Genomic DNA, 27519 nt, shown 5'->3' on the forward strand with positions numbered 1-27519 from the left:
CTACCTGAAAGTTTCTTGGACACTGACCATAAACTCACGTAGAGCTAGCAATAGAGACAGAGCTTTCACTGGATCTGTGAGTTCAAGGCCAGCCTGGTCTACACTGCTAGCTCCAGAACAGCTAGGGCTGTTGTGCAGAGAAATCCTGTCTCAAAAACCAAACCAAAAAAAAAAAAAAGAAAAAGAAGAAAAGAAACTGTGCTTCCACAATACACCAGAAAGAATACATAAATAACCTGGAATTAAAAATGTCGTTTTGTACATTTGTGATAGTCCTCATCTGTTGAGATATATATTACAGGGCCCCAAATTGGGTATGCAGAAATTTTGGCTCAAACTGTACACCTGTTTTTCAAGAATTTGAGGCTTTGTCCACGACCCCATTAAGTACCCTCTCCAGACTCTGGGACATAGAAGTCAAAAGTCTGTGGGTTCGGGTTCAAGAACCCACAGAAAGGCAGCAGTGGCCACCTGAGGCGGGGCTCGGACCCCGCCTTCACGCCACCTCCGGCGTCCTGCGGGCCGGGCTACCGTTTCCACGGGGGAGGACTGGTGCCCCCGCCCGCCGTTTTCGTAGCGGTTACCACGCCACCCGCGGGGCTGGCGAGGCCTGGGTGGCGGCGCCCAGTGCTGAGGACAGCCTGCGACCTCCCGCGGAGGCGCGGTGGTACCCACCCCGGGTGCTCGCCTCCGTCGGGTCGGGCTCCGAACCGGGAAAACGGACCCCGATCGCTGGGGAGGGACGACGGCCCGCCCGCTGCCGACCGACCGGATGCGGAAGCCCGCGAGCCGCTCACCTGGGAACTGCGACCGCTACGGACTCTCGCGCCAAGTCGGGCGTTCCGGTCCTCGCTTGCCCTGCGCACGCGCAGCCACGCCTCCACCGTTCTCCCTCCTCGGCGCCCGAGGCTAACCGAAGTGCGCGCGTGCGTGAGCGCCGGTGGAAGCTTCCGGAGACCGAGTGAGCGGAAGAGGAAAGGCGGGGAGGTCGGGGAGCTGAGTCTCTGCGGAAGAGGGTCCCGGCCGCGCTCCAGGTGTCGGTAGCTCCCGGAGACCTCGTCACAGAGATGAGGCCCTCGCAGCAAGAGCGACAGCTTCTCGGCGGGACCTCGCGAGAACTGGCACGCGTGTGGGAAGAAGCCAACCAAGGCTTCGCTTCTGTCCAGGGCATCATCGGCTCGCTTACCCACCACGCGGCGGTAGGTCTAGGCATCCGGATGGTTCCCTACAAAGAATCGCTGTAATCTTGTACTTCTGTAACAAGACGACAATAATAAAAGTAGAGGGCGGCTGTGTCTTTGTGGTATTTTATTTCAGTAAAGCTCTGTTCACACAAACCAGTCGTGGTGGCGTATGCCTTTAATCTCAGGAGAAATAGGAAAGGAATCAAGGCCAGCCTGGACTACCTAGCGACTTCCAGGCCAGCCAGGGCTATATAGTGAGACCAGTGTCAGAAACAAATAATGCAGTTCAAGCAAAGTTAATGTATACCGGGGCAGATAACCTAAGAATGGAGCCTGGCGGTGGTGGCGTACACCTTTAATCCCAGCACTCGGGAGGCAGGCAGATCTCTATGAGTTCGAGGCCGACCTGATTTACAAGAGCTAGTTCCGGTACAGGCTCCAAAGGTACAGAGAAACCCTCTCTCAAAACTGCCCCCCCCCCAAAAAAAAAGTAAGGCCCTTCAACTGATGGTGGAGGTGCACATTATGCAGTCTAAAAATGATCTCTACAGACTATTAATAGAGTGCCTTGATTTCTTGTTGAACTCTTAAGACACATCGTAGGGACAAGAATGGCATCCCACTCCCAATCTCCTTCCTCTAATCCCCAGAGTACATGTATATGTTACTTTATATGACAGGGGTATTTAACTGATGCAATTAAATTGGTGTTATCCAAGAGCCCACTGTGTAATCACTAGGGGCCTTATACAAGGGAGAAGCAAACATAAAGGAGTTGAGTGAGGTGGGGAGGAGTCCGTGAGCCAAGGAATGCATGCAGCTCTGGAAAGCCAAAGAGAGGGAAGAAATGGTTTTCTGAAATTTGGTTCCTGAAAGAACTCAAATCTGCCTTGATTTTCGACTTCTGACCTCCACAACCCTAATCCAAAGAAATCTGAGTTGTCATACCTCTAACTTTGTAGCAGCTGGTCACGGCTCTCTGAGATCACTTCTATGCAAATACAAAGAAAGCAAACCCCGACTTAAGACACCTAACACAATGAAGAAAGATGTGTTCGACTCACATTTTGAGAGGGTACTGTCCTTCATGGCACCGTGGAGCAGTTCCTGTAACTGTGCAGCTTGAGAATCTGCCCTACAGGAAGAGCCTAGAGCAAGGTCTAACTCTAGAGACTGTAGTGACCTCCATCTACCGAGGCCCCACCTCCTCTCTTTCACTGCCTGCTAATAATGCCAGCATATTATGAATCCATCAAGGATCAGACCATTGATGAGATCAGAGCCCACCTGCCCTCACAGACACCCAGATGCCAGCTCCACTAATTCCCTAGGTGTTTCTAGTCAGATATGTGTGTATGGTCACAAGCAGAGCCATCACACTCAAGAAAGAAAGAACTCTCATTTTGAACAATGAATTTTCATATTTTCTTGGTCCTGATGACTTAAGAAAGAGAAACATTTTTTTCTGTTTTGTTGACTAAAAGAAAGGATTTCACTTAATTTTACTTAATGAAGATACTTTGGCACTGATTTCCAGGGTAGATACAAAGTATTTGAGCAGCCGTTTCTCCAAAAAAAAGTATAAATAGCCAGCAGCACAGAAAGGAGAACACAGTGACTTCACTAAGTGTGATGGTTTAGTGAGAATGACTTCTATGGGCTCATATTTGAATACTTAAGTCCCCTGTTGGCAGAACTGTTTGGGAAGGCTTAAGAGGTATGACCTTGTTGGAGGTGTGTCCCTCGGGGTGAGTATTGAGGTCTCAAAAGACTTGTGCTATTTCCCAGTGTGCCTTTCTGCCTGTTAGATCCCCAAAGGAGCTCTCAGCTACTCTAGCCGTGCCTCTGCTCTGCCATCATGGACTCTTAAACCCTCAGAAAATGGAACCCTAATTAAATGCTTCATTTTATAAGTTGCCTTGGTCATGGTGTTTTGTCTCAGCAATAGAAAAGTAACTAAGACACTATGCATTAAAGGAATGCAAGTCAAAATCAGTGAAAACTTAGGAAGTCAATTGGGTAAACATGCTTTTCAGATGATCAGAAGTAGATCCTAGAACACAATAAAGCATCCAGGGGCAAGGAGACGGTTCAGCTGGTAAAAATATTTCCAAAGCAAATCTGACAGCCTGAATTTGATTCCCAGATTCAACAGTGGAAGGACAGAACTAGCTCTTCAAACTGCTCATTAACCTCTACAACTTCACTGTGGCACACCTGTACTCACACATCAAACATACAAAACAAAACAACTTCACCATGACACACCTGTACCCACACATCAAACATACAAAACAACTTTGCTACGACACACCTGTACCCACACATCAAACATATAAAACAAAACTACTTTGCTATGACACACCTGTACCCACACTCACATCAAACATATGAAATAAACAACATACATTAGAGCCCCACTAGAACAGTTATAAAAAATACACATTTTGGGGGATTGGAGAGATTGCTCAGTGGTTAGGAACACTGGCTACTCTTTCAGAGATCTTGAGTTCATCTCCCACAACACATCACGGCTTTATGACCATCTATAATGAGATCTGGTGCCCTCTTCTGGCATGCAGACAGAATACTATATACTTAATAAATCTTAAAAAAAAAAAACTCTTGTAAAAACCAAAATAACAAGATGGCAAAGACTCAAAAAAAAAAAGGAGCCTTTTGCACAATTGGTATGTAAAACAGCAGGATAGGAATTCTATTGCATTTCCTTGAAAATATTAAATAGAATTGTATGATCTAGCAATCATACAATTGCTAAAATTGTATGATTGTAAAATTGCTAAAATTGTATGATTGTAAAATCATACAAATCCTAAAATTCCATTTTAGGATATATGCCCAAAAGAATTCAAAGCAGCATCTCAGATATTTGTACATCTAGATTCATAACATTATTATTCACAATGCTCAAAATATAGAGACAACCAGAGAGTCTAAAATGTTATACATGTACTTGCATACACACAATGGGATATTATCCAGCCACAAGAAACAACGAAATCCTAATACATGCTATGATGTGAAGCTTAAAGATACTGTGCTAAGCTGGGCGGTGGTGGTGCACACCTTTAGTCCCAGCACTTGGGAGGCAGAGGCAGGTGGATCTCTGTGAGTTCGAGGCCAGCCTGGTCTACAAGAGCTAGTTCCAGGACAGGCTCCAAAGCTACAGAGAAACCCTGTCTCAAAAAACAAAACAAAACAAAACAAAAAATATTATACTAAATGATATAAGCTAGTCGGAAAGGACGAATGATTCCATTTCTATGCGGCTTAAAACAGTCAAATCCATGGGAAGGAAACAATGAGTGTGGCGGGATTGTGGGGTGGGGAATGGCAAAGTGTCTGATGGCAGAGTCTATACAGGCTGGCTGATAGGAAAAGTTCTGAACATGGATAGTAGTGACAGTCACACAATATGAATGTATTTACTACTACACGGCGTGAAAATGGTTATGATGGTCAATTTTCTATTTTGTGTATTTTACAATGAAAACATCTGGTTTGATAATGATTCGGAGACTTTTTCTTTTCTTTTCTTTTTTTTTTTTAAGTCTTGGCTCATCCCTGGTGTTTGTCCTTCCAGCTGTTGAAACAAGTTCTGTAGAGTGAGTAGCTCCTTTCACAGTTTTGGAGGAAGGAAAGTCAGAGGCCGCGGTGCCAGCAGATAAGGGTTCTGGTGAAGTCTTAACTCCTGGTTCAGAGGTGGCTCCTATGTGGCCCATCACTTGGTGTTAAGAGTCAAGGCAGCTGTCCTGGCTTCTTGAGACAGGGTTCCTGGAACTCAGGCAGTCTTCACACTCACCAAGTAGCTGAGGACGGCCTTGAACTCTTGATCCTCCTCTAGTTCTAGAATTACAGGCTTGCCCGACCTCACCTGGCTCATAGCCCCCTTAAAACACTTTTCAGCCTTTATATTTTCTGTGTATGGGTATTTTGCCTGGATGCCGTGTCTAAGGAAGCCAGAAGGTGCTGGATACCCATAGGCTGGTGTTACAGATGGTTATGAGCTGCTATGTGTGTGGGTGGTGGAAATCTCATCCTGGTCCCCTGGAAGAGCAGTCAGAGCCATCTCTACAGCCCTCTGCTTTTAAGAGATTCTCACATCATCCAAAGAGGCCATGTAAATGTCATAACTATTTTCTTAACTATTAGTCACACCTATGAACTAATCAATGGTGATTAGGTTTCAACATAGGAATTTAGAGGGAAACTTAAACATTCAGACCATAGTGATCAATTTTTCTCTGCCCCCAACAAATACAGAATTCAAAAAGCTTAACTAACCCATATGCATTTTGGGATCATAAGATATCAAATAATCAGCCGAGCAGTGGTGGTGCACGCCTTTAATTCCAGTACTTAGTTGGCAGAGGCAGACAGATCTCTGTGAGTTCGAGGCTAACCTGGTCAACAGAGCGAGTTCCTAGACAACCATGACTGTTACACAGAGAAACCCTGTCTTGAAAAAAAAAAGGTATTGAATAGTCTTAGCTTGCAACTTGCCAATCACTAATATTAAATGTCAAAGTCCAGTTGAATTTGCTTTTTGTTTTTGTTTTGATTTTTCAAGAAGGGGTTTCTCTATGTAGCTCTGGCTGTCCTGAAACTCCCTCTGTAGACCCTGCTGTCTCAAAACTCATGGCAATCCACCTGCCTCTGGCTCCTGAGTGCTGTGATTAAAGGTGTCTGCTAGCATGCCTGGCATTTTGTTTTAGGTTTTATAACTTGAAAATATTAATGTATTAGTAAGAATGAAATTTTTATGGATAGGATCTATTATCAACTTCACAACAAGCAGACATAAATATCAGTTCTCTGTGCCCTCTGATGCTGTCCCACTCAATGGAAGGGAGCGGATTCTAAGGATTCTACATCCCTAGGGCCCAGAATATATGGGAACTTCATATATTTTTAGTAACAACTACCCTGGTGATCCACCAAAAACTGATTAATGTATTCTGCCAAATTGTGGTAGGTCATTAAAAGGCTAACCAAATGAGTCATACTTACTATTAAACACTCATCGTGAAGGGGGCAGGTGTGGTGGTGGTGGTGGTGATGGTGGGATGTCTCAGTGGTTAGGAGCACTTGTCAGATGGCCTGAATTCCAAAGTCTCCTAGCCACTTAACGGCACCCCCAACACATATACATACAAATACACATCCAACAGGAAATCCCCATGCATATTGCTCTCTGTTTTCTCCTGAGGGCACCAAAGGGGACAAAGGTAACACAGCAATAGCTTTAGAAAAAAAGCCTGCAAGTTTGAATCCCTGACACTGTCATGAAGAAGCCCAAGCTAACCCCTTGGAGGTAAGAACGCATGGTCTTCCAGGCTGTGTGCCAGTCGGCCGTCTCTCCACCACAGACCCAGCCTGGAAGAGCATAGTCTGCAGATGACAGCAACCCACACATTTGACCCACAAAATCGAGTAAACAGGTGACTTATTTGGAGGTAGTTCATAATGCAATGACAGCTGACATCGTAATCCCTGAACTTCAGGTCAACAGGAAATGTGTTCAGCTTTGTGATATACCTTGTATAATTATTTGCCTCGATATAAGCTGATCTAGCTTTCAGTAATTTAAAATCTGTTTCTTTTTAAAGATTGATGACTTTGGGTAAGTTTTCTTTTTCTCCCTTTTATTTAAAATAGATTCTTTTCCCACAGAATATATCCCAATTTCGGTTTTCTTTACCTCTACTCCTCCCAGTTCCTTCCCGCCTCCCCTTCCATCCAGATCCATTCATTCCCTTTCTGTCTCTCATTAGAAAAGATTAGGCTTCTAAGAGATAATAGTAAAATACAACAAAATAAAATATAATCAGATAAAAACTCTCACATCTAAGTTGGACAAGACAAACAAACGGAAAGAAAAGAGCCCGAGAGAAAACATAAGAATCAAAGACCCATCACTTGAAGTGCTATAAAAACTAACTGGAAGCCATAATGTATACACAGAGGACCTGCTGCCAGCCCGTGCAAGCCCTGCGCATGCCCTTCAGCCTCTGTGAGTCCATATGAGCTCTGCTCATGTTGATTAGAGGCCGTTTTCTTGTCCCCCATCCCCTCTGCTCCTATACTCTTTCTGCCTCATCTTCTGAGAGGGTTCCCTTAGCTCTGAGGGGAGGAATTTGATGGAGACATCTCATTCAGGGCTGACTGTTCCAAAATCTCTCACTTTCTGACTTTGCATAAGTTTTTGAAATGACTGTTTTTACTTACTAATGTGGAACCCCACTTGGTGCGGGAGAATTGTCTGTATTCTGTCGGTCATATTTTAATAAAACGCTGATTGGTCAGGCAGGCAGTATAGGCGGGAAAGCCAGACAGGAAGTAGGGGTGGAGCAAAGAGACTGGGAGTATTCTGGGACAGAGGAAGCCCTCAGCCACTCCTGCGCAGACCACTGAAGAGGCAGCATGTAACTTGCCCAGCTGAGAAAGGTACGGAGCCATTATGGCTAACATAGATGAGAATAATGGGTTAATATAAGTTATAAGAGTTAACAAGAAGCCTGACCTAATGAGCCAATCAGTTTATAACCTTATGGAGTCCTGTGTGTGATTTTCTTTGTTGCTTGCCGGCTGTTGGGGTACTGTGCCGGACAGAAACCCCAACAAGCCGGCCCTCATGTTATACCCACTCACTATAATTTACATATATTTTAAAATTTTATTCAGAGGTTCATATTCTATAAACATTACTAATTCATTCTTAGTCAAAGATCACTGGTGTACACCTGCTTTGTCCGGCATTTAAAAATTGCCAGTTCCTCCTTATCTTCATTTATCCTTGGGAGTTCAGCCAGAAGCCATTCCCATCTTAGATTTCTACAAGATGATGCAGATAGCCTTATGGTGCATCTGATTATAGCCCGTCAGAATGCACTAGCAAAAAAATATAAGATATTATTTCTTAATTTTCTCTTTAAGCCCTTAAAAGCTGATAGTGCTTGGGGCTGGAGAGGTGGCTCAGCAGCTCGGAGCACTTGCTACTCTTTCAGAAGAGTTGCGTTTGGTGCCCAGCACCTACTTAGGGTGGCTCAAATTCCAGAGGCCTGATGCACTTCTCTGAACTCTTGCCTCTGTGGGCAAGAGTACACACACGGTGCACATACTTACACTCAGCCCCCCCCCAACACACATAAAATAAAATACATACTGTTCTTAGAGAACTGTTAGACCTCAACAGTGACTACCTGAAGGGGACACTTCAACTCTAATTTAAAATCCGATTTGGTGCCTCTTTCTCCTCAGTGCTTTCTGATGTCAGCCATTCCCTTCTATCCTTTTGTCTTGCCTTTCCTCGGTGATCCTTCAACCATACACTGACTAGACACAACTCTACTTAGGAAGTATGAAGCATCAGTGCTAGCCTAGCAGAAAGAGTGTATGCTTTGTTTTCTGATTGTGGCTTTACACATCTCCAGCCTTGCATTATGCATGGGAACCATGTACTTACTGCAAGACCGTGGTCTTGAGTGACATGCAGGAAATGCAGGAAATGTTTGGCCGGTGTTCCCCTCACTATATACTCACTCAGCCCATGGCGGGGCAACAAAGGTGCTGCTGTTCTCACAAAGCAATGAAATTGGACATTTTAAAGCATAGCACACTAGTCCTAGACCCATGGATTTATTATACCCAGTTTTTGTTCCTTTGTAACATGAGACGATAAAAATCATTGAGTTCTTCAGAAATGCTGTGGTACAGAGGGCCAGTGTACAAAGGGAAGTTATCCCCATGTGGGGTGATGCCAAATCCTAGCTGTAATGAGTACTACCTTTGTGAGCAAGTTAATTATCTCTGGTGCCTCAATCTCCCCGTTTGCCATTATCAGAGTATCTGTGGGGGGCGGTGATGATACCCTAGTACTTCTCGCTGTAGTCCTGTGGCACAAGGCGCAATGCCCCTTGAACACCAATTAGCATTATAAAGCAGAAAGCTTGGGGCTGGAGAGAGAGCTCAGTGGTTAAGAAAACTTAGGGATGTTAAGGAGGAGCCAGATTCAGTTTCCAGCATCCACATGGTGGCTCACAGCAACTCCTCCACTCCAGTTCTGGGGGAACCGATGCTCCTGTGAGCACTGCATACAGACGGAGCACAAACACACACACAAGCAAAACACTCACATACATAAAATTTAAAAATCTCTTAAAAACTTTCAAATATGGGAAACACGCTTGTTTTTAAATAGTTGCTGAAAATAATTCACTTATATAATAGTCTATTAGAATTAAATGTTATGGATCATTTTAAGTCTCTGACTTCATCTCCCACTTGAGTAATAAAAACCGAGAGATAGATATAGGGATTCAACCTGAAGATCAGAAAAGCAAAGCTGCCAAGTCACTAGAGAGCTCTTACCTCTATGAAATCTTCAGACTGAAAAAAATAAAAAGCAATCCTGCCTCCATAAATCCTCAGACTGAGAGTGAGACCTGTCTCTTGTTTTATATTCCTCTCTAATGCTGTACTATGATTAAAGGCATGTACCACCACCACCCAGTCTCTACAGCTAACTAGTGTGGCTGCTGGGATTAAAAGTGTATGCCACCACCGTCTGGCCTTTATCTAAAGTATCTACATTTGAATCAGATAGCAAAATATTGTCCACATAACAGTAAAATACAGATTCAGGAAATTGCTTAGATATCATTTCCAAAAGCTGACTTACAAAATATTGGCACAGGGTGGGGCTATTTAACATTCCCTGTGAGAGAATCTTCCTAATATCTTGTAGCAGGCTGAGAATTATCACAAGTAGGCACTGTGAAGGCAAATTTTTCTCTGTCCTTTTCTTGTAAAGGTATAGTGAAGAAACAATCTTTTAAACCAATAACTATAAGAGGCCATCCTTTAGGCAATAGAGGAGGCAAAGGAATCCCAGACTGTAGAGCCCATTGGCTGAATCACATTATTAACAGCTCTTATATCTTTTACCATTCTCCATTTTCCAGATTTCTTTTTAACAACAAATACAGAACAATTCCAAGGACTGGTTGATTCTTCAACATGCTGAGCATCAAGTTGCTCCTGTACCAGCTGTTCCAAAGCCTGCAGTTTCTCTATTGTTAAAGGCCATTACTCAACCCATACAGGTTTGTCTATCAACCATTTTAAAGGTAGGGCTGTTGGTGCCTTTGAAATATCAGCAGCTGTTGTGTCCTGTTCCTGTATAACCTGAATGGTCAGTAACTGTTCTTTATAATATCTTGTAACATTTTTCCCAGAAACATATGTTAATTTATTGTTTGTTTCTAAGATTGGGGAATGTTAATCTGAGTGTTCCATTGCTGTAACAAATCACGTCCACATAAATTCATTGCTATGTTAGCTACTTATGACTTTAATATTCCTCCCTGTCCTTCTGGCCTATAAATTTGACCCATCTCATGCTCTGCTTTACCTGAGATAAAGTTCCAAAAACTCCTAAAAACTGAACTGAACATTTACATCCTGAAGAGCCAATTTTCCAGATTGGCATCTACTCAAGATTCTGACGAAATTATTGTTACATCTGCATCTGTGTCTACCAGATCTTCAATGATAGCATTATTTATTCTTAATTTTTAATATTGGTCTTTGTTCATTTATGGAAGTTGGTCAAAATACTCACTTTATGGTTTTTCCTGAATTCTTGATTCTCTCTTCTATAGTTGCTTTGTTATCCAAAGCACTACAGTGTTGTTGTTGTTTTTTTAAATAGGCATTAGGCTCTTTAATTGCTCTGGGAAGGAATTTCCTCTATGATGGCAGGAAATGACTGAACCGGATTTGGCCTTATGAGAGGCCCCCTCATGGGGTTTCCAGAAGGCAAAGGATTACCTTGAATATTCCTTGCTGACCTACATTCATTAGTCCAGTGCCTGCCTTTGTCACACCTTCTGCATATTCCAGAAGGGAAGAACATTCTAAATAGATTATTCTTAGAAAAACACTGTTTCTAGGAATGTCTGGTCTACAGTCTCTTTTAAGGTAATCTTGTTTGTCACAATTATAACATTCGACAATTATAACATTCGACTTTTCCTCAAACCTCTGGAAATCATCTCTCCTCTCCATGCATCATCCTGGTCATGAAGTTTTATATTAATTGTATATCAAATCCATTCCTCCAAAGGTACTGACCTTGCCTTTAATGACTTAATTATCCTTTTGCATAGAAAATTGGCAATTTTCAAAAGCTAGAGATTCAACTATTATTTGTCTAGCTTCTGAATTTGGTATCCTTTTATTTACTGCTAAAGCCAATCTTTGTAAGAAATCTTTAAAGACTTCTTTTGGGCCCTATAGCTGTATAACTTTAGTAAACGGCTCAATTTTCTTACCTATTTCTCCAATTCTGTCCAAAGCATTCAAAACTGCTGCGCGGCATAAATCCAGGGTGTGGCCATCATGTTCAGCTTGCCTTTCTATAGTAGCATAATCTCTTCCTCCAAGTATTTGATCTTGGGAGATCAAACCTCTAGCTTTACTCTGTTGCTCAATAATCTTAGCCTCCTCTCTGAACCAGGTACTCCATTGTAATTGTGGACCAGGCTCTAAAACACCTTTAACCAACTCTATCCAGTCTTTAGGGATAATTCTATTACAAACTGACCATGAGTTTAACATTTGCTTCACAAAAGGTGAATGCATGCCATATGAGACTACTGCTTCCTTGAATCTTCTTAAATCTAACATTTGCAGAGGAGACCAGTCAGTTGTAACAGAGCCTCTGCCATTTGGCAATTCCTATAGAGTTATATATAGAGATATATTAAGGTTGCTTGTCTGAAATTAGGCTGTTCATCTCTATTCTTATAATGAAAAGCTGATATTGGTTTTCCACTAAATTCCTCTGTCTGGACTTGAATATCTCTGTGATCTGTTTTATTAAGTTTTTCTAAGGCTTTTATCATAACACTCAGATTAATAACTTTTTTAGTGATAAGACAAAAATGATAAAACTGATAATGTTTACAACTGACATTACAGAAATCCTATCTAAATTAGATATCTTCTTATTTAATCATTTGTTGGCTCCAGCAAAAATCAGCTGAGAGTATCTGGGGTAGGACCACGAGGATTAAGGAAATGACAGATTGCAAGAAACTGAGACAGAAAACACAGGGTAGATTTGGGAAACTGAAAGTTTACTCTGCGGAGCCCAAGTGTACTTCAGAGCTGACTTATACACAAAAGCAGAACAAAGCACAGCACAGTCAGTATCTGACCACAAGACCATTCCTGTCTTGAGTTAGGAGTTTCCTGTCTACCATGCATTTGCAGCTCACAAGTGGTTTCAGTTTCTATTCCAATGTTCCTAAGGTTTGGCATCAGCAGTATTCTTTCTACCAGTTAGTGTGTTCTTTTCTCGTGGGCAAAATGCTCTTTGTCATGAGCTTAATCAGAACTTTCTCCCAGCCCCCAAGGATACTGGAGCAAGCAGAGCGAGCGGGCATGCTTGAACTCAAATGACTTTGAAGTCAGAATGGGCTTCAGATTGGAAACTGAGCAGTCACTTGTGGGTCACCACGATCGCTCCATTTTCAAACTGTCTAGCATATTATCATAAAGAGACCCAAATACCTCCATTGTAATGGTTTTTTCACACTTTTTAATATGGGGAAAAATCTTTCTTTTAACTAATTTTTCCCTTTATGAATTCCAAGTTGTCTTACCAAATTTACGGACGATCTTGTTGAAGATGTGGAGGTTTATTGCTGCTGCATAGAACAATAAAAGCTGGAGGGGCAGAGAGAGCAAGAGCAGGAGAGCTGGCGGTCTGAAAAATCGCACGAGGGTTGTTTGGAAAAAGCACGTGCTGGGGAGAGTGGGGAGGCTACCTGAAGGCAGAACTAGCCAGTCTAGGACGCAAGAGTCCTGTGGTCCTGTGGCATTATGAGCCCAGGTGCTTCTGGAGTTTGGGTGGCAGCTAGAAACTGTTTTGGAGAGGCTATAACAGAAAAATCACAAACTCATTCAGAGGCTTGGGGAAAAAGAAAAGAAAGCCTGACCATGTGGGGCTGCAGTCCCACGAGCAGCTCTGGCCTGTGCTGGAGGCTAAAAAGCCCTAAATGTTGGTTGCTAAATGTAACATGAGTAATAAAACCCAGAAGCAGACATAGGGGTTCAACCTGAAGATCAGAAAAGCAAAGCAGCCAAGTCACTAGAGAACTCTTACCTCTATGAAATTTCAGACTGGAAAAAAAAAAAAGCAATCCTGCCTCCATAAATCCTCAGACTGAGATTGAGAGTGAGACCTGTCTCCTGTTTTATATTCCTCTCTAGTGCTGGGATTAAAGGCGTGCACCATCACTTCCTGACCTGTATGGCTGACTAATCCGGTGGCTTCGCAGTGATCTTCAGGCAAATTTTACTTTTTAAAACACAAATATACCAGAACTCCATATGCTTTTGGGGAAATTTACGATGGAGACTTGGAGTGAAAACATGGGTCTTCTGTTTTGATTAATAACCTCTTCTGTGAAACTTTGTTTTAAGTAAGTAGTTTACTTCATAAGTATCCTGACTTATTTTTTTTTTATGAAATAGCACAATACTTATTACAAATGGAACAATTTCTTTACAGAAAAAGTACTAAACAGTGTAGCTAGGATATCCAACATTGCATTTTAATTCTTATTTTACTTAATCTGCTACTCAGAGCAATCTAAATCAAATAAAATCACTGCTTCACTCAAAAACTGTGCATGTTTAGGCCGCACATCTTTAATCCCAGCACTCTGAAAGCAGAAGCCAGTGGATCTCTGTGAGTTTGAGGCCAACCTGGTCTAGATAGTGAGTTCCAGGACAGTCAGTGTTACCTAGAGAAACCCTGTCACAAAACAAAACAAAACAAAACAGTGCAAGTCAAAGATTTTGGAATTCTTCATTGCAGTATCATGGAGAGAGTTTCTAGGTTCACTGTTTCTCAAGCTTCCCTTCTTTTTTATTCTTTATTTGCCTTCTATAATCTGTCTCTTCCCACCCTCCACCGCCCAATCTCTACAGATCCTTTATTTCTGTCATCCCTTTAAGACAACGCTGCTTTATCGGTGTTGGCAGCTCTGTCATAGTGTTGAGTAGCATTTGGACATTTATCTTCTCAGCAAACATCATCTGTAGACTACTGACTGCAACCAAGACACAAGAGGAAAACATGTACTCTCCAAATTATTTGAACCAGTTTCCTTTGCGTGGGTAACAACTTTTGTACCGAGAAGTTGTTGGCAACAAAAACACAAAATCGGAGCCAAACTGATTATGGGAGTTGTGTACACTCTCTGGCACCACGCGGACACTCTGGGAGCCTTTCCACAAGTAGGAGCCCCAGGCTTCACTTAGTGTTTGGCTTGTTCCCTACCCTCCGGCAGCAGATTAGGAGAGCGGAGGTTGCAAGAAACTAGTAAAAGTGAGGATCGGGAAGGGAACGAGGATGCTCGGCGCGCTGGAGAACAATGCAGACGCCTGGTGCGAGGCTGCAGGCACGGCGAGGAGCGGAGGGGGAAAACTGAGGGAGCACCTGAGCCGACAGTACTCATGGTTCTGACACCTGCAGCAAAATTTTCCACGAACAGACGCGGTTCCCGGGGGCGGGGGCGGGGCGCGGGAAACTAGCGGGGTCCACCGCGATTGGTCGCGCCCCTTTCCGGCCGCCCCCGCCCCCGGGTGGGCGGGGCGACCCCGCCCCACTGTCACTCAGCCGCAGCTCCCGCCCCCGCCCCCGCGCGTCTCAAGCCCGTGGGGCTCCAGTCCCCTCGCGGTCCCGCTACCTGGGCACGCCCGGTCGGCGGGCAGCTGCGGGCCCGGCGCGGGGCGGCGGCACCGAGGGGGAGGGGGCGGCGGCGTCTGTTGGAGCGGTTCCCGCGCAGGGCCGCCAGCGAGGGCATGAACGCGGGCTGCCCTTGCCTCGCGAGCGGCGGCGGGAGCGGCGAGGCGGCGGGGAGCCGCGCACAGGCCACGGCCCGGGGCGGCGCCGGGGGGCAGCGGGCCGGGAGATGAGCCTGTCGCCAGCGGCTCAGGAAGCAGCATGCACGGCGATGCCACCGACAGCAGCGGCGTCCGCCGCGGTCCCACGCCCGCCGCAGACCCCGGCCGCGCTGCCCCGGGCTCGGCGGACGGCCCGGGCGGGGACTGGCGGGGACCCGCGGCCGTGGCCGCCCTGGCCGCGCTGGCGCTGTGCTGCCTGGTCCCGGGTTGGGGACCGGCGGCAGGCGCGGGGCCGGGCGCCTTGTTGCTGCGCCTCAGTCTGTACCTGAGCGGCGCCGCGGCCGCCTTGCTGCTGGGGACACTGATCGCGCTCGTCTGCTGGAGCCCGCGCGCCCGGCCGCCGGACTTCGCCTCTTCCTGGAGCCGCCCGGCCGCGGCCGTCCGCTGTCCGCTGCGGGTGAGTACCGGTCTCGGCTCCGTCTCGTGCCCGCGGCCTCGCGCGCGCGCAGACCCCCGGCGTGGGGGGGGGTGGGCCCGCGGTGGCCCTCCCGCAGCCGAAGCCCGCGGAAGACTGGGCGGTGCGGGCTTGGCCACGCGCGGGGTGTTTACTCATCCCCCACCCCCCAATCCTCCGCCACAGCCCGGAGCACCCAGTGCTCCAGACGGGTCTCCGAGGTTGGGATGCAGTTGGTGAGTGCTGAGAAAAATCGTGTACACAGCACCCACAGGACGCAGGCGTCGCACTCAGCACCGGTGATCATGTTTGGGTCTTCCATCCGTGGCAGTGCTGCCGAGATAACTTTATGACGGTTTTCAGACGGGAAAACTTGGTTGGGTAGCTCACTCTCCTGTCCTGTGTACTCGTACTTATAATGCCCAGTCTTCCACCATGTTGGTTAAGAAGTAATGCAGCGTAGGTTGATGTCTGATTTAAAACGAGGAGAGGGAGGGGTTGGAGATGGACCGCCAGGAACCACTGTGATTTGCTAAGAGGAAAAGCTGCCCTTAGCGAGGTGTAGGACATCATGGTTGTGGTTATGGAATGCGGGAAAGAACTTCCCTCCTTCTTGTAGATCTCCTCTTTGCCTTACAGTAACCTTTACCTTCCGTCTGTTTATAATAACCCTTTAAAAGATCTCATTTTACTGTAACTTGGCTGATTGATATCTTCATAAAATTGAAATTGCCCTAGGCCTTTGGGGCCAGGGGGAATGGCAGTGGCTCAGCTTCATAAAAAGGTTTGTTGGAGTGACTGCTGTCCCCAGGGTTTCTATTTGCTGATGGCGTGAGTCGTTTACTACTTTCTGGAAGAGCTTTCTGCTCTTTAAAATGACTTTCCAGAGCCTTCAGAATGGCATCCTCACTTAGGCGCAGGACACACATCAGCAGTTCCAAAATTTAGTACTGTCTATTTTGCTCAAAACCTTTGAATTAACGGTACAGTTTTCATTTGTAACTTGGAGTGGGTGAGTAGACGTGTTCCTCCTTTCACTCTTTCTCCACCTCTAAGAAGAAGTAAGCACCCTAAAACTTTACTTGCTTGCTATGGATGTATAAGGCGCATCACAGTTCTTAAATAGCATAAGAATTTACACAGAATTCAGTTCATAATGATTGAGCATCTTTTATAAACCGAGTCTTACATGTTCTGGAAGTTTGGACTGAATTAGAAAGCCACATAAGAGTCCTGTTCACTGAAGATTATATTCCTGTGGGAGGACCAGGCAATAGAGAAGTCAACTGTTAGACAGGAGTTAAGTGTTTATGAAACAAACAAACAAACAAGCCAATAACTAAGAGGTTAGGAGCAAATGTAGTAAGGGGAGGAAGTGTGAATGAATGGTGGGGTCAGGTTCAAAGGCAAGGAAGTGCCAACAGTGGGGTCAGGTTCAGAGTTGGGATGACACCTATCAGGGTCCCCAAACCGCACCTGAGGGTTCCTAAGTCGGTTTTCTGCAAAGTGCACACTTTCGGATCTCCTGGCCCACCTTGCTGGATTGCTTTATTTCTGAGCAAGGGGAAATTTGGATTCTCATCTAGAAAAACGATTTTGCAGAACAAAACAACAGTGACAACAACAGAGTAGTACTCGGAAGGTGACAACAAGCCATCTTGCGTCAATCTGATTTCAGATGCTAGCAGGGCTGAATTTTAACCCAGGCAAAGGGATTCCTGGCCAGCCTATGTAAGCTTAAATTCCTGTCAGAGCTTTAGATAAGATAGTCAGGAAGTCAGCCAGGCAGTGGTGGCGCACGCCTTTAATCTCAGCACTTAGGAGGCAGAGGCAGGTGGAGCTCCAAGTCCCGGGACAGGCAAGGCGCAATGAGACCCTGCCTGAAAAACCAAAACCAAAACAAGCAAACAAAAAAAAACATAATCAGGAAGTTACTTATCACTTAAAATTGAAGTGCATGTTTAGTCACCTAATATTCCATTTTCCTTGTGATGTGGATGCTGTTTATTCAAGCCCATTGTTCGCTGTATTTGCAATAATTGGTGTTTTTTAAACAAACCTTCTCTTTTTTGAATGGCAAGCTGGGAGGCACAGACATGTGGTGTAGTGTACGCTATCTGTGAGTTCCGTGGGAGTAGAGTGAAAGCTGGACTCCACAGGTCATCTGCCATATGTGGAGGGGGAGGCTGTGTAGCCACGAACCAAATGGAGACAGAGTAACAGTGAATACTAGAGAAATTTAGATCCAGAATTAAAAAAATGAACAATCTTTTCCATATATAGTGCATTTTGAATGTTTCACATATGAGCTAGATATCTTAAGACTGGTATCCATCTTTCTATCCCATCCTTCCCCGTTTCTTCACCTCTCCCTCTATGACTTCTGTGGAGAACAAAAAATAAAAAATAAAAATAAAAAACCCAGCACATATTGTTAAAAGTAGATAGAGGCTTGTTTTTGTTTTTGGAGACAGGAGCTTGCTATGTAGCCCAGAGTAACCTTGAACTCTTTTTACTTCTAGAATACTTTTTAAATGTAATGTATGTGCCACATGCATACACATATATGCACATGTAAGTGTGGGTGCACGTGCCCATGTGAGGCCAGTGGTCAACAGCTAATGTCTCCATCATTTGATGGATACTATCATAACACTGAAAACTGCCCGAGTACTTTGGGACCAGGGGAATGGCAGTGGCTCAACTTCATTAAAATGTTACTCTGCTGAAGAGGTAGACGTGGAAAGACCGTAAGAGTCAGAGAGGATGAAAACATCAAGGAAATAAGACCTTCTAACACAAGAGAACTGACGCACAATATGAACTCACAGAGAAGGTGGCTGCACCCACAGGCCCTGCACTGGGCTAAGCCAGGTGGGTCCCCAGTGCCAAGAGGGGACGTAGACACGAGCCTCCATCCCTAACCCAGAAGCCATCTCCAGTTGATAACTACTCATGGTGGAAAAGTTAGTTTTTTCCGACATAGTCTCACTGGATATATAAGCTACACCTAAGGGCAGGCCCTGTTGCTCAGCAGTAGGTGGTCAACACAAAATGAACTCAATGGTATTTTGGTAGTTTGCTTTTTTGTCTCACAGTGCTTTGGGCATTTTAAAATCTCATAGGCCGTTTGTTTATATATTATGGTTTCTGATTTTGTATGGGTTTCCTGTGTGCGTTTGTGTTTCTTATGCCTTTTCTTTGACTCTTTTTCCTGTTTGTTTTGTCTTATTCTGGTTTGTTTGCTTTTATTGTATCTTATTATTATCTTAAATGTCCCTTTGTATTTTAAGGAGAGAGAGAAAGGGTGTGGATGTGGGTGGGTCAGGAAACAGGGAGGATCTGGGAGTAGCTGGGGAGGGGAAGCCATAAGCAGAATATATTGTATGAAAAAAAAATCTATATTCAATAAAAGAATATCTTTCTATTTTGTATGTATGGTATATGCATGCATATATGTGCACATGTATGTGTGGGGTGCATTGACTCATGTTGAGGCCAGAGGTCAACAGTGGTGTCTTCTCTTTCGCCACCTTTTTTTTTTTTTTTTTTCTTGAGACAGGTTCTCGCTGAAACTGGACTTTTCCATTGGCCCTAACCTGGCTGGCTAGTGATCCCTAGGGACCTGCCTGTCTCATCCCCTGCAGGTTCTGTTTTCACAGAGTATATGCACCCAACAAAGGTGTTGGGGATCTAACCTCGACCTTCGAGCTTGCATAGAGTTCTCTTGCGCCTCCTAGCCATCCCTCTGACCTCTGCCCCTGCACTCCCCACCTTCCTGCAGCCGCCTTCTGCGTGTTGGAGCGTAGATGTGGACCGCCACACCTGGTTTAAGAGTCTTGCCATGCTTCTGGATGCTTCGTTAGTGTTCTCAGTTGTAAACTCCACGATGTTAGGATCTATAATTGGCACTTTTTGTTATTATCCCCTGTACCTAACGGGAGTTGAAGGCTGCTCAAGTGTTTGCTGATGATGATTAGGCAAATTAGGTTTATTTGTGCTTTTCCTTTCCAGTTAACCTAGTGAGTGTTAACACTCACTTGTGAGTGTCTTACAATGGTACAGGTTTTAGTTTGCATCAGTGGGAACAACTCCTGATTAAAAGGGCTGTCTTCGTGTAGTCTTCCTAGTCCAAGGTGTAGTTCAGTGTTCTGCCAGTCCATTTAACCTGTTGGGATTTGAGCATTCACTAGCCACAGGTCCAAGCAAGGCAATAGCAGGAGAAATGGGGCAAGAACAAAGTATTTAATGTAGGAAAGCTTATTGCTACAAGGAAATACAAAACATATCTTCCTGTCGTGAGAGGAACATAGTTTACATTTTGATGAAACACAGAGATTTCATCAAAAATGTCAGTCAACTATTTTCACCTTTTCTGTCTCAGACTCTGGATTTTTTCTCTTTTGTTAGTTACAATTTACTAACTACTTAAAAAAAACCCTCATTGTAAGTTGGACAATTTATAATAGCATAAATGTATAGGGTCCAGAGTTATCAATATGCTTTGTGAACACAAGGTGGATTATTGTGCTGATGGGATAAAGTAGTTCACCTCCTCTAACGTTTTCTATTTCATTTATACCATGTGAAGATGAATGGGCAATTAATGCACCTTGGAGGCTAGTGTAGCAACATCCACAGACATCGGGTGTGGTAGCATGTGGGAAACAAAAGGCTGTGACCATGTGAAAAAGGTTCTAGCGGAAGACTGGAAAGTTCCTCAGACAGGAAAGTGCAGGAAGTTTGTCAGATGAAGGCAATGAGCATTTCTGAATATTGAAACACAACTCATATTCTGATCTCGTTAAATCGGGTTTTTTTTTTCTTTTTTCTTTTTTTTTTTGCCTGCTGAATTGCTCAGCGCCAGGACACATTATGCTCTCGGTAGATGTATTTTGATAAAAACAAGTGTCAAGAATTTGATGACATTTTTTTAGGTTTGAAAGTTCACCCAGCCTTCTAGCAAAGAGCAAGAGCCTTGCAATAGTAGCATTAAGAGCCTGAATTACTGTCTTGATGAGTGCTTGGCTCTGTGGCACTGGGAAGATGGAGATAAACAAGAGTGCTCCCTGTCCAGTCCTCACAGGCCCAGTAGCATCGACAGGACAGAAAGGCAGATGTTCAGAGAGACAGTAAGAACATTCACACAGCTATCCACTGCCCTAGTTGGCTTGGGTCAGACTGCTAGAATTCCTAAATGGGTTCTTTTACTAATACAAATGCTCTTTGAGCGAAACAAACTTAATTTAGTTACTTGAGAGGAAAAGGAAAGAAACAGGAATTAGAGAGACTATACATAGCCCTTTGTGGCTTTCCTTTATTATACTAATGTGATAAACAATCCTCAATAATTTGATAGCAGATAATGGCATAATACAGTTACTGTCCTGTTCAGAATATTTGTTCACTTTTCAGCTAAGGGAGTTTTGAGTCATAGTGACCAGTAGGGGAAAATGTGGCTTTTTAAAAATGACTTTTAAATCTTTGGATTGATAGTTGGTTTACAAAATACCAATTAAAAATGTTTAAATCATAGAATCCTGCCTAATTCTTTGTGGCTTCAGGAATAATACACTTCAAGTTCATGCTGTTCATAATTTCAGGTATACTTTTTATAGTCTATACAGTCACATGGTTAGTAAAAGCGTGTGGAAGAATAAACTCTCTCTCTCTCTCTCTGTTTGTGTGTGTGTGTGTGTGTGCATGTGTGTGGGGAAGCTTTCTTATATAAAGGCAGGCACCGGCAATAGTTTCTATTCATCCTTCCAGATATATTTTAATGTATAAACAAGTACAAATATGTATTCAGGAAGTGTTGGATACCTATCATGTCATGGTGTATGAACAGCAATTGTGGATGTAGAAAAATTATTTTCCTCTGCTAGGAAGGAACTCTTCTTTAAGACTGATACATATGAAATGAAGCTACATATGAATAATGAGTAACTTCAAAGTCGAGCGACATGACACGTGGATATAAAAGGAAATGCCAATCAAAGGCAGCAGACGCATCCTTGGAAGTGAGGAAGCTGTGCTTGAATTCAGCAGCACTGTCTAAAGGGAGCATATACATTCCCATCACTTCTTAAAAGAATCCGGAAGACTGTTTCAGAGACCAAGTAGTGAGACCATTTGCGGTCTGAGCTGTCAGTGAATAGATCAGGTGAGTCACAGGAACCAAGATTGGAAGATGATCTTAGCCATGTGGAAGTCCTTAATTGAGAGCAGAAGTCTAGTCTGTAGGCCGTAGCTTTGGACACTTCCTGAGTACAGGAGTGATAACATTGGAGGTAAGCTGTAGAAATGCCATATACATGTGATTAGTCTTATAAGGAGAACTGCTCTGTGGGCTGCAGTGCTAAAACAGTGAAGGGGGTCACTGAATCTGTGGTGCTCCCACGTAGTGGCTCAGGCCTGTAATCCCAGCACCCCAGAGGCCTGAGCTTCTGGAGCCAGCCTTGAGTGCATAGCGAGCTCTAGCTAAACCCAGCCTGAGATACAGAGTGAGTTCTAGGCCAGGAAAAAAAAAAAAGTAATCAAGGCTTTTCTTTGACTTTATTAGATATCACTAGTTATAGTGCAGATTGATTTAAGAATACTGTCAAGCATTCTGCCATTCCTTTTAGCCTTTTAGCCGGTATTCAGCACCAAGCAAACTAAGAGTCCCTCTCCTCTGGCTTGGTTAGTTTTGTTGCCGACCTGACTCAACCTGGAAACAAGGAGATTCATTTGAAGATTTACCTTAACCAGACTGGCCTGGGGCATTTTTTTGTTTGCTAATGGATGGATACAGGAGGGTCCAGCCTGTGGTCGGTGACCTCCCTGGGCAGGCGGGCCCTGCTGTATAAGAAAGGTAGTTTTGCCTATGAGCCTGGAAAGCTAGCCAGCAAACCTCATTCCTCCATGGGCTCTGCTGCTTCAGCTTCCCTTGATAATAGACCAGAGGAGCCCTTTCCTTCCCCCACCCTGGTCTTGGTTACTGTTTTATCACAGAAGCACAGGGTCGGTCAACTAGAACACCCACTGTCTACACTTCAGTATGAAGGCCGAAGTCCGGGGATGTTAGTTTTCTACTAGGAACCTTCTCTTAATTCCGGTCATTCCCTGCGGGTTCATTTCCAACTCTAGAATCTTAAGCAGCTGTTTTGTTTGGGGAGTATGCGGTGATGTCACCTTGGTAATTGATGTTGCTAGCTTAAAAATGCTGTAGGGTTCATTTCTAGACAATATCACACTGGGGTAGGCAGTGCCCTAGATTTTCTTTAAAAATGTATGTTTTCAGTTGTACCAAAAAGGTGACTCAGCAAGTCTGCTGCAGAGGGCACAGGCTTCTGAAATGGGCAGTGTCTGCTGAAGCCTGTGAGCGTTCAAATGACTGCATGGAAACTTGAGGTTTTTTTCTTTAGACAGCAACTGGACTTTTAAAAGAGAAATGCAAACTCAACAAGCTTAGCAGAGTATTGTTGATTGGTTGGATGTAGAGGTCAAGCGTTAGTCTTCCTGAGAGGCTTTCTGTATACCCTGAGTGCCAGGTCCAAGTCACATCCTGCTTGAGTCCTGGGTTACAGTCCTATACTTTATTCAAGCATGGTGGAACTTTCCAGAAAACTTGATGAGTATGGGTGTATTTGGGTAGACTTCTGGGGTCATGTGCTGCGTTTGGGAGCTAGGCTTTTGAGGGGGTGCCTGATCTTACCCTGGGGCTAAGCCTGCACTCATCAGCTCCTTTAGGTAGTAGTAGCCTGCCATTGCATGTGTGTTGGCCTGGGGATTTCCTGAATAGCAGGAAGCTAGATGTGGGAAGATGCATTTGATTTAAAGTGAGGTGCCTCTGGGTCGAGGTGGAAGTGACTTGGACACTGGTAGAATAAGATGACTTGTTTTCTTCTTCTTTTTTAAATTTTTATTGCTTTGTAAATAATACCATTCAAAATTTCCACTTCCTCCTCTCCTCCCATTTCCCTCCCGCTTCCCCACTCACCCTCCTCCCTCCCCTTCCAGTCCTAAGAGTGGGCAGGGTACCCTGCCCCATGGGAAGTCCAAGGCCCTCCCCCTCCATCCAGGCCTAGGAAGGTGAGCATCCAAACAGACTAGGATCCCAAAAAGCCCATCCATGCAGTAGAAACAAATCCCATTGCCATTGTCCTTGGCTTCTCAGTCTGCCCCCATTGTCAGCCACATTCAGAGAGTCCAGTTTGATCACATGCTCTTACAGACCTAGTCCAGTTGGCCTTGGTGAGCTCCCATTAGATCAGGCACACTGTCTCAGTGGGTGGACCAACCCCTCGCGGTCCTGACTTCCTTTCTCATCTTCTCCCTCCTCCTGCTCTTCAGCTGGACCTTGAGAGCTCAGTCCAGTGCTCCGATGTGGGTCTCTGTCTCTATCTCCATCTATCGCCCGATGAAGGTTCTATGGTGATATTCAAGATATTCATCAGTGTGGCTATGGGACAAGGCCAGTTCAGGCACCCTCTCCTCTACTGCCCAAGGACCTAGCTCGGGACATCCCCGTGGACACCTGGGATCCCCTCTAGAGCCAAGTCTCTTGCCAACCCTAAAATGGCTCCCTTAATAAAGATATCTTCTTCCCTGGTCCTGTATCTGCCCTTCCTCCATCTCAACCATCCCATTCCCCCAAGCTCTCCCAATCCTTCCCTTCTCCCTTCTCTCTCCCCCTCTCCCCTTCCCCCTACCCCACCCCCATCCCCACGCACCCAACTTTTGCCCGGGAATCTTGTGGAGACTTGTTTTCTACCTTAGTGTTGAATATACCTTTTGGAAAACTAATTTGCAACTTTTGTTTCTTTTATAAGTAGATTAACTTTATTTCTCACCTTCCTCTACATGGAATATAATAGCTATAGGCTTTGGTGATCTTGTAAGTAATACTTCACCATCTGGTCCTACCCTTACTCCTCCCCTTTCACCCTTACCCCTCCCCCCTCCCCCTTACTCTGCCCCTTTCACCTTTACTCCTCCCCCTTCACCCTTACTCCTCCCCTTTCTCCCTTACTGTTTTCCCTTTAGCCATCTACATTTCTGTGAGTTAGTTTTTCAGTTTCTGGCTTGATGCAGAGCCCAAGGAAAGGGCATTTCTTGGTGCTCCACTGTCTCCCTTCCCTAGAGCTGCGGATGGGGTTAATTCTGGAGACAGAGGTGGCTTCTTCTCCTTCTCCTCCTCTTCTTCATCTTCCTTTTTCTTCTTCCCCCCTTCCTTCTTCTTTTCCTTTTTTCCCCTGAGCTACTTTTAAGGCTTGATAGGAGGTAGGAAGGTTGTCGTGTTCCTTTTCAGTCAGCAGCCTGAGACCCCCTGGCATCTTGCAGTCTCGCCCCGTCTTTGCATGTCCCCACCACAGCAACTGCAACAGCCTCAGTTGGTCTGTTTGCCTCTGTGTGGGCTGCTTCGTTAATTTATTCTTTAAAAAGGCAGGCCTATGCAGATCCTTCCTCAGTAGCAAGTTTAATTAAAGCCTGTCAGCAGCTTCCTGTTGTTATTCCTAGCTCTAGTCTGAACTGTGGCAATTGCTTCTACTCTAACCCCAGTCTCAGTGTCTAGCGCCTCTGACTGGTAGACCGTTGGCTCCTCCCTTCAGCACTGCTGTCTGTCCAGTGCAGTTCCATTTTCTGCCTTCAGCCCTCAGCATTGCTTGGGTAGAGTTTCCCCTGGATTTACACGTTCAGTAGCACCAAATACTTTGTGTGTTTATCGCAGTTTTATTGTTTGTTTGTTTGTTTTCTTCCCGGAGTCAGGCTTCTATAAGTAGCCCTGGTTGTCCTGGAACTTGCTCTGTAGACCAGGCTGGCCTCAAACTCAGAGACCCACCTGCCTCTGCCTCCCGAGTGCTGGGATTAAAGGTGTGTGCCTTCACCACTGGCTCACAGTTTTAATATTATACCGTTTGGGAGTAGTCCCCTGTGCTTTATACATTAACCCTTGTACTCTAGGCTGGCAGGAACTCGACTTTGTTATCTTTAGTACTTCAGTAGGAGACTTGGTAGATGAGGGATAAATACTTCTGGAATGAATCAGTACGTCACGGGCAGTAAGAGAACAGGCTTTAAGTTAGCACTTTTTTTCTGGATTTGAACCATAACAATCAGTCCTATGCTCTCCAAGTCTTCTGGTAAAAGTCAAGTTCCCAGACTGATTCATTAAGGTTTATTTCTGTGAGCCATTTTCAGGTTTACCACAAAAACAAACAAGGAAGGACCAGAGCCAGGATTGGTGGTTGTTTTGAGGCAGGGTTTCAGGCTATAGTCTAGGCAGCCTAGGGTTGACTAGGATGTCCTCAAACTCACTGCAGCAATGTCCTTCCTCAGCTGCCTGAGTGCTGGCTTTCCAGGCATGAAGCATCACGCCCAGCTAATAAAATGTGTTGTAAGCATGACTGATTCCTATCACCACTTCCTTTTTTAAACCTTAAAGTGATTTATTATTTTAAGAAGTAGCAGATAATCTCAAGGCAACACAGGCTCAGTGGAAGGCACAGCCCCACCCCTCTGTGCACCCCTGGGCTCGCCTCATGAGTCAGTCAGTTCTTGGTCAAGTGACTGTATCTCTTTATCAACCTCATGGGATGATAATTGAAAGGAGCTGGAAAATGATTGGAATGGGGGGAGCAAAACAGTTCCTAGAGATGCTCCTGGCAATGTTTCCCTCACACCTTATTGGTCATGTCTGGAGCAGTTCCCATTCCCAACAAACTTCTGGTGAGGCATCCAGGATGTCTGACTGGCTTAGGATGTTCTCAGGAAGGAGACCGAGGCATTAGAACAATGGACACTTCACCTCACCTGGGAGTGTCTCATGGCTAGTGTCATGCCTCTGGTCACCCACCCAGCACTTAAATCACCCGCAGTTCCTGGTTTTATCCTCATGTGGTATACATGTGTGAACCGCATACCTCACAGTAGGCCGTCCTCCCGTTTTCAATGCATTTGGTTCAGCTGGATGGATGTGCAGACCCAGTTTTCCTTCTATCTAATCAGTTTTCTTTGCACCCGTCATTTCTGCCTAGTAAACCTTTACTAAGGGGAGGAGAGGGGATGTCTAGCTTTCAACCTCTGTGATTGACGGGATACAGATGTCATTTGTGTAGGCTTGGCATGGGAGAGGTAAGACCGAAAGCTTTGGTCTTGAATAGTTTGACATACCCATGGGTGTGGATGTGTTCTACTTGAAATCATGTGTGCAGATGTGCAATTTGAGGGTAAGATGAGGGTGGAACAAGTGCGTTGTTGGGAGAGGGGTTGGTGGTGGTTGTGTGGAAGGGAGCTGGGCAAGCAAAGGAGAAACAGTCTACTGAGGAGTGAGAGGGATGGGCAGAAACTTCAGAGAGGAAACCTAAGAGAGAACAGCCAATCGCATCAATTGCAGACATCCAGGAAGGGTGGCCTCTGTACTCCGCAACTTGGTGGATGTTGTTGGCATCCAGTAGATGCTGATATTGAATGGGGCTTTAGATAAAGAGGCAAAGGTAGCCTCGGAGGCAGAAATGGCCTTCAGGTTGAAGAGTGGGGCTTGGGAAGTATAGAGATTGTGGGGCACACAGTCTAGAAGCTGTCTGAGGAGGGAGGGAGGAGAGGCAGCCTTGCAGGAGAATAGAGTCGTGTGTGATGGGAATTTGTAGCCACTTAAAAATGTTTTTAGATTTATTTACTTTATGTGTTTGGGTGTTTTGCCTACATGTACGTCTGGGTACCCATGTGTGTCTGCTACTCCCTGAGCCTAGAAGAGGGTATTGGATCCCCCGGAACTGAAGTTATGGACCGTGGTGAGCGAGCCATCTGGGCATGTGGGTGCTGGGAATTGAACTGTGGTCCTCTGTAAGAACAAGTGCTCTTCACTGCTGAGCCAGCGCTCCAGCCTCTGCTGTCACTGTTAGAGGAGGAACAGATGCATATTTCTGAGTTAAAGATTTAGAGTGCAGAGGAAAGGGC

General features: G+C 45.0%; 2 protein-coding genes and 1 long non-coding RNA gene across 6 annotated transcripts in view; 2 read left to right on the top strand and 1 right to left on the bottom strand.

Moving 5' to 3' along the window:
• The window catches only part of Cfap97 (cilia and flagella associated protein 97), a 47788-nt gene extending 32272 nt beyond the window's left edge, over positions 1-15516 (bottom strand). Inside the window, exon 1 of one of the 4 annotated variants that reach the window (XM_085680276.2) lies at positions 15451-15516. Coding sequence is in view for 2 of the 4 variants with exons in the window: in XM_048455606.3 (XP_048311563.3) it covers positions 798-1213 (416 nt within the window). In the remaining 2 variants the exon portion in view is untranslated. Of the gene's footprint in view, positions 1-675; positions 1293-15450 lie in introns of those variants that run through there. The other 3 variants (XM_048455606.3, XM_048455607.3, XM_048455609.3) reach the window with 3 other exon arrangements.
• Positions 7457-13880, top strand: LOC146890605 (uncharacterized). Its single transcript, XR_014998503.2, has 3 exons — positions 7457-7652; positions 10169-10309; positions 13485-13880. It is a non-coding gene; the product is annotated as an uncharacterized LOC146890605 (long non-coding RNA).
• The window catches only part of Snx25 (sorting nexin 25), a 116075-nt gene continuing 103643 nt past the window's right edge, over positions 15088-27519 (top strand). The window contains 1 exon segment of the mRNA XM_085680272.2: positions 15088-15582. Coding sequence (XP_085536398.2) covers positions 15226-15582 — 357 coding nt within the window. The 5' untranslated portion in view covers positions 15088-15225.

The sequence above is a fragment of the Myodes glareolus genome, chromosome 23 (assembly GCF_982192425.1).
Source record: "Myodes glareolus chromosome 23, mMyoGla1.1, whole genome shotgun sequence".
NCBI lineage: Eukaryota > Metazoa > Chordata > Mammalia > Rodentia > Cricetidae > Myodes > Myodes glareolus.